At 47.6% G+C, this 7,410-nt stretch overlaps 1 protein-coding gene across 1 annotated transcript in view; it reads right to left on the minus strand.

Moving 5' to 3' along the window:
* Nucleotides 1-690: 690 nt before the first annotated feature.
* Nucleotides 691-7,410, minus strand: part of SPPL3 (signal peptide peptidase like 3) — a 173,979-nt gene continuing 167,259 nt past the window's right edge. Inside the window, exons 6-10 of the mRNA XM_011964462.1 lie at nucleotides 6,667-6,773; nucleotides 6,034-6,197; nucleotides 5,110-5,309; nucleotides 3,982-4,091; nucleotides 691-2,526 (exon numbers count right to left, since the gene is read on the minus strand). Of these exons, the coding sequence (XP_011819852.1) occupies nucleotides 2,455-2,526; nucleotides 3,982-4,091; nucleotides 5,110-5,309; nucleotides 6,034-6,197; nucleotides 6,667-6,773 (653 nt within the window). The 3' untranslated portion in view covers nucleotides 691-2,454. The remainder of the gene's footprint in view (nucleotides 2,527-3,981; nucleotides 4,092-5,109; nucleotides 5,310-6,033; nucleotides 6,198-6,666; nucleotides 6,774-7,410) is intronic.

Below are 7,410 nucleotides of genomic sequence, written 5' to 3' on the forward strand. Positions count from 1 at the left end.
CATGATGTTCCTTCTGTCTGGAATTTAATTTTCTTATGAAAACAAAGACAGAAACATTAAAATGACCCACTGCCAGGATAACATTTTGCACCGTCGCCCAGGCTGGAGTGCCATGGCGTGATCTCTGCTCACTATAACCTCCGCCTTCCGAGTTCAAGCGATTCTCCTGCCTCAGCCTCCCAAAAAGCTGGGATTACAGGTGCACAATACCACACTCGGCTAATTTTTGTATTTTTAGTAGAGACGGGGTTTCACCATGTTGGCCAGGATGGTCTCGATCTCCTGACCTTGTGATTCGCCCTCCTCGGCCTCCCAAAGTGCTGGGATTACAGGCGTGAAGGATAACGTTATTTCTACCCATCACTGGCACTTGCCCTTAATGCGAGTCATTTTGGAGCCCCTCCCTGTCCCTGGGCCTGTTTAATTAGCTATTTGCATCCTTGATGGCTATGAAGGAAGGAAGGGAGAGTCCGCGAGTGGATTTTTAGTCTTCACCCAATGCAGAGGCAGTTTTGAGTTTTGTGGACAGCAGAAGCTTCAGTTCTTTGATGTATCTATGACTGGGCCAGAGGTGCAGGTGACCAGGTCTGGGGACAGAGAGGGACTTTCCATCAGTCTTCTAGAACAGGGAGGAGATGGCTGGGAGCTGTTTGGTACCAACAACCAAAGTGAAGATTATGTGACAAAGGCTACAAAGGAGTCATTTATTAAAAACAAAACCCCAGAAACCCCTCAGCAGGATTTGATGACAACAACAGAGGAATCCAACACCCTAAGTGCTTCAGGCTCTGTTGACAGCAGGATGGGTGCCCGCTGTGAGCTCGATCCACAGTGACTTCAGGCCACAGTGACACAGCACACCAGTTCATTACACAGGTCAAGACAGAGGCAGCCACTGGGGCGGGGACCCCTGGGAAGAGGCTGGGACTCAGGGCCCTTCTCCAGCCTTTGTTGTCAGGCATCCTCATGCCAACTGCAGGCTTCTCTCTGCCTCTGAACAATGGATGCCTTCTTACCAGGCAGGGGCTGCTTAGGTAAAGGCCAGCAGACCTAACACTAGTTACTCCCAGAACTCTGGGCTTGCAGCAGAGACCACAGCACAGGGCCAGGCTCTCAGGACAGAGCCAGCTGGTTCTTTCCCCAGTTCCTGGAATTTAGGGCCCACCTCAGCGGGGCATTTGACATGTATCCCCAACACCCATCTGTCACCACAGGTAAACCAAGACTATAATCACAACAGCAAGGACAGGATCGTGTTGCTTTTTTCCTTTTTTTTTTTTTTTTTTTCTTAAAGGAGTGAGGGCATGGAAAATATACAGCACACCAATGAAACAAAATGTCAAAAAAAAAATACAAAAAAATAGAAAATAGAAAAATGTATTTACAAGTAGTACATTACTATGATGAGAAAGCACAAAGACACCTGCTGCTATAATACATGCATTGGCTCCAGAAGAAACTACGGAACACCCTGCAAGGGAGAAACCTAGAAAAGAAAGAAAGGGCCGAAAGGTTTGAACTCTTCATCCCTAATTTGCTACACTGATCAAAACCAAGTTAGGTCTCCTAAAGTCCATGAGTCTATCAGCACAAATGCTATACTGGTTTGTAACTGCGGAGTCAGTCGTGAAGGGGAAGGACAGCAGCTTATCCATATACAAGGAAGCCACAGTAAACTGCTCGACATGCTCAAAACGACAGCAAGCCCCTGTCAGCTACACAGCGTGATCTTAGCAGGATTTCATTTCTGTTTATTCATATATATCTATGTGTGTGTGTATATATATGTACGTATGTATAAAAACCGTGCCCTTGTTCACTGCCAACACAACATCTGGGTGGACATGAACTCATTACAACAAATTCTTATGTGGATGTTGTAAGAAGTCACTCAATGTCTGTGGATTTAATAAGTCACTTCACACCACAGAAAATATTTAATAAATCCAAAAAAAGGAAAGAAGAATATAACGACAGAAGAGCTTCTGTCTCAGTTCTCTGAAACTGAGTCCCCCATAGGAAACTGGTCCCAAAGTTCTCGAGGGGTCACTGAAGAAACTTCGGTTTGCTAATTTTTTCCATCCTTTTAGTGTTCAAAAGTTCTAGAAAGACTCCTCGCTGTTTTCAGTTTTTAAACAGTCAAATCTCCATCTCCCCCACAAGGTAACAGTCTGGTGCAGATCCATAAAAACGTGGGAGGAAGGAGCGCCGGGGAGAGGCCTGTCTCTTGGAAGGGGCCCCACCTCTACATCCGCAGGAAGAGAAGGAACCAAACAGGGCTCCAGCACCTCTCTCCTGCATACAAGCTCCCTTTAAATGCCAAATCCAGTCACACGGCAGTTCCTTAAACACAGGTACATTTTTCTGAGTACCAGGCCAGCTCTAAGAGGAAACAAACCATGAGTTGAGAGAAAAGGACTATGATGGCCATCTGGTCACTTTCTACGTGATCCATCATACTTCCAGGAATCGGGAGCTGCTGGACTTGGAGTGGAAAGGCTCAGACCACATCCGCCGGAGGTCGCCCTGAGAAACAAGGGACTTTCTAAGTTACAGATTTAAGCACAAGGCACATACAGCTGTCTTTTCTGATTCTTTTTTTTTTTTTTTTTGAGACGGAGTCTAGCTCTGTCGCCCAGGCTGGAGTGCAGTGGCCAGATCTCAGCTCACTGCAAGCTCCGCCTCCCGGGTTTACGCCATTCTCCTGGCTCAGCCTCCCGAGTAGCTGGGACTACAGGCGCCTGCCACCTCGCCCGGCTAGTTTTTTGTATTTTTTTTTTACTAGAGACGGGGTTTCACCGTGTTAACCAGGATGGTCTCAATCTCCTGACCTTGTGATCCGCCCGTCTCGGCCTCCCAAAGTGCTGGGATTACAGGCTTGAGCCACCGCGCCCGGCCTCTGATTCTTTAAAAAAAAAAAATTCTTTTTTAAAGATATGAAGTCTTCCTATATTGGCCAGGCTGGTCTCAAACTCCTGGGCTCAGGCAACTCTCCTGCCTTGACCTTCCAAAGTGCTCGGATTACAGGCATGAGCCACTGCGCTTGGCCTCATTCTGATTTTTTTTGGATGGGTTCTCGCTCTGTCACCTAGGCTGGAGTGCAGTGGTGAGATCTCAGCTCACTGCAACCTCCGACTCCTGGGTTCAAGCACTTCTCTTGCCTCAGCTTCCCAAGTAGTTGGGATTACAGGCGCTCACCACCATGCCTGGCTCATTTTTGTGTTTTTAGTAGAGACAGGGTTTTACCATGTTGGCCAGGCTAGTCCTGAACTCGTGACCTGCCTGCCTCAGCCTCCCAAAGTGCTGGGGTTACAGGCGTGAGCCACCATGTGCCCTGCCCCCTTTCTGATGCTTGATCTAAGATCAGATTGCTTCTGCGGAAAATCAAAGAGCATTTAAATCTTACCCATTCAAAAATAACCCACTATTTTTAGGAGGACTCCCTAGAAGGGGTGCTTTTAGGCTCCTTGAGCAAGAAAAGGGCTTTTAGCAACTCTCTAGAGGTCGTGAGTCAGGTGACCTGGGCAAGTAAGTTGACCTCTGTAACCTGCTTCCTCATCTGTAAAACGGGGGACAGACATCTGGGAAGTAACACGCTAATTCTGGTTTTATCATATGCTGCCTCAACACTATTCAATTTTAATTATTCCCAAACTTTAACGTAGCGTGAAGCTGTTAGGTGGCGGGAGGGCACTGCTTTGAACAGAAGCAGAAAGTTCCCTCAGCTGGGCTCTAGGGCTTTCAATTAGTTATTCCTCGCCCAGGTGGTGTAGTGGCCTAGCTCATGACCATTTTCTGATAGTGGCTGCATGAATCTGGAAGCGTTTGCTAATGCCAGGGTAGCGCACACACACAAAATAGCAGAGATCAAAAGCTCACTCAGGGACTTAAGCAGAATCACCTCCAGCGAGGAGAGTGCAAACCCAGGCACGGGGCCAATCCAAGTTATTGCTTTCACAGGTTTATAACTGCTGCTCTCACCTTTAGATAGGCCATCGTGAGGAGTGGCAATAAGGTAAATGGCACCAAATAGAGAAGGGCGGGCTGGGCGGCCCGGTGAATGCGAGACGCCACAGTAGCAGTGAGCAGGCCTGTGAGGAGAGAGAAGCATCTGTGAGACAGGAGAGGGAACCCATGTCACCTGGCTGCTGCTTGGCAAAGTCCTGCGACTGTACAGATCTAATGTGCTGTCGTCCATTCTGTGGTTGGGGTATGAAATGCCCAGCTTGGACAGCTGAAGAAATGTGGATCAGCATAGCTTTAAAAAACACCTACAACTCCAAGGACACATGACTGACCCAGGTCTAATTCCTTGCTCTGGTTCCTGGGTTCAAATCCTCCCTCCAGCCCCAAGTGTGCCTCTGTCTCCTGTGATGCTGGATTTGGGAGGCAGAAGACCTGGGTTCAAGTTTCAACTCTGCTACTCACAATAGCTAACATAACCACAGTTCAGACCTTCCACCTCTCCGAGCCTCAGTCTGCTCATCTGTCTAATGGGGATAATGCCACTTGCCTTGCCCCTCTGAGTTTGTGGTCTGAAATGAACCCATGTGAATGAACTGCTCTGGGACGAGGACAGTGCTGGGTTTGAGGAGGCGGCACGGAGTGCAAGAGACGCTCCTTTCCAGTCACTATGCAGGAGCAGTTGCACGTGCAGGCAGGTTACTACTTTTCCCAGCCCCATCACAACCATCTCCTGTCTGCCTACACGAGCTGGCTACAAAACTTAGCCTAGGTCAGAGTGGTAGAAATATAGAACTAATGAATGTAAGTATCTGTTGAATAAAGTAGGAAATAAATACAAGTCATTCAACTCTAGAGGAAGACTTAAGCACAGACTAATCCACTGCACTGTGTGCTGTGTGTCCTTGGCTTTGAAGACTGACATGCTTTTCCTACAATATTCTTCAGATACACTGCTGGAGAGGGAACTGGCCTATATCCAGTACACAGAACACTTAGCATCTCACAGGCCAGGTTGTCTATTACAGCACTCAGAATTCCCGCTCTCCTTCCATCCAGTATCTGTAGCTAGAAGACCTGATTTAATTCCAAGGGTTGGAGGTCAGCCAGAGCGAGGATCATCTGCAGTCTCTCTGGTTCTCTTACCTACAAAGTATCCGATGAGCGTGCAGTGAAAGTAGGAGACCTTCTGCATGCGCCCGGAGATGTTGGCAGGTCCAGGGGCCCCACAGGAGTCCCCACTGGCTTGTTTTTTGTAGTTGTCATAGCGAAGGACAAAGCATAGTAGGAGACCAGGCATCACGATGTCTCCGATGCCCAACATGGAGAAGTGGCTGCCAGTGGAGCTGGAATGCAGTTTCACAGGTTAGCAACATCACACTCTACACAATCCAGTTTCTATTCCTTTTGTGCAAAGTTTGTTAGCTTTTTAAGGAGTCAAAGAGCTTATCAGTATGGTAGATGGAAATCTCTTCTGATGGAACATCAGTTTTAAGAGTGTAGAGAGAAAAAGCTGCAACAGTACTGGCACTAGAGGTCTTCACCTGGCCCCCCCGTGTTTCAGGAGAGCCCCTTGGAAGTGACTGCTGAAGTGATTTGCATAAGTGCTGCTTCCTCTAGAAATGTCAAACGATTCATCATTTGTGACACACTCACTGTTGAGACTTCAAATAAGCACTTGGCTACTATTACAGGTGGAAGATTAAAGCAGTACATTCATTCTGCCAAGATTATATTACCAGGAGCTATATAATTCTACCATTAGAACCTATTTTTATAAATATCTTACAAATTAAAAGGATCCAGATTCTCCTAACTCCCTCCAGCCAACGCGAAACAGTGGAAACAGCAGTAAGGCATGACTGTTTGCTGACATTAATCAACAATAAAAGGCAGCGCCTGGATCACTTAGTGGTCGTTCTTGGCAAGCCAAGAATCTCATCCTCTTCTGCAGCATGGAGATAATGACCCCAGGTTGGGACCAGAATGCTGATGACATAAGAGACTGACCAAGGCCGGGAACAGACAGGCACAGGAAGAGTGTGGTCCTGTCATAGCATGAGGTCCTACCTTGGGAAGACCAGTTTTCCAGGCAGAGACAGGCGAGGAACATCACGCCCAACATTGGGCCCCAGGTGGAGCTTCCGGGATAGAACGTCAAGGGGATTGTCAGCCGGCTGAGTGGCCACCTTCACCATGACGTTGCTATTGAAGATGTAGGCTGAGAAAAATACCTGCCGAGTTGGAGAGATGCCTTTAACAGAGGGAGCTGGAAGCAACCTGCTTTCAGCATCAGTCCTCCTTGCTCTTAAGAGCAGAGTCTCAGAATGCTGTGACTGCAATGCTTTCTTTGTATGATTTGAGAAAATCTTTGCTCTTCCTGTGTTCTTGCCAATTTCTGCACTCTCCACACCCAGCGATTACTCCATGACAGGGTGGCCCTCACTGCAGCGAATCTTGTCAACCTGTTACCTCTTCTATCCTAGGAGTCACACACACACACACAACCTACTGTACAACAACTCAGCAAACAAAAGGATCAGACTGCACACCCATGAACAACTACAGTTAAGGACTCCGGAGAGGCAGTGATCGGCGGCCGGGCAAGCCCAACTTTGGATACTTCTAGTTAATAGTTTTCGGGAGTGAATGCTTCACTTCAACACAAAGAAGGGGAGGGGCTCCAAGGACATAAACGCTTACCCAAAATACATCATAGATTAGAAGCCCTGAGAGAAGCAAGCAGGAGACCTTGAGGCTCGGCAGGCGGACAAAGGCGATCATGGCGACACAGAGGCCCATGGCCAGTGCTGGGGAGGAGACAAGATACAGCAGATAGCAGTCAGTGTGGACTCCAGGCTCATCCTCTTTCCACAAGCTATGCCCCTTCACAGAGTTTGCAATTCCCTCAGAAATCAGGCAGCCCTAAGCTCCAGCTTCAGAAACTTACATGCAATTTATGCAAAGCACCCATTTCTTCAGCCCGTTTGGACTTGTGGAATTTGGGGTGATTGCTTTCCTCCTGCTAGACACAGTGCTTGGCTGTTGGAGACCCAGGAAACCAGTCCGAGACCTCCCAGCTGTCTTTTCCTGCCTTCCCTCCAATGTTGTGGATGTGTTGTTCTTGCTCCCTGCTTTAAAGTGAACTCACACCCTAGATAACACCCCCTCCCTTTCATTCACTTGGAGGCATCATCCCAGCAATTCATTAACTGCATTATAGAAAACCAGAGAATACAGTAAAGCAAAATAAAAAAATTACATCGCCACTTTTCAGAGATTACTACTGTTAAACATCTTTCTAGAATTTTTTTTTTTTTTTTTGAGATGGAAAAATCACCCAGGCTGGAGTGTAATGGCACAATCTCGACTCACTGCAACCTCTGCCTCCCGAGTTCATGTTTGTATTTTTAGTAGAGACAGGGTTTCACCATGTTGCCCAGGCTG

Source organism: Mandrillus leucophaeus, unplaced genomic scaffold, assembly GCF_000951045.1.
Source record: "Mandrillus leucophaeus isolate KB7577 unplaced genomic scaffold, Mleu.le_1.0 Scaffold7, whole genome shotgun sequence".
Taxonomy (NCBI): domain Eukaryota; kingdom Metazoa; phylum Chordata; class Mammalia; order Primates; family Cercopithecidae; genus Mandrillus; species Mandrillus leucophaeus.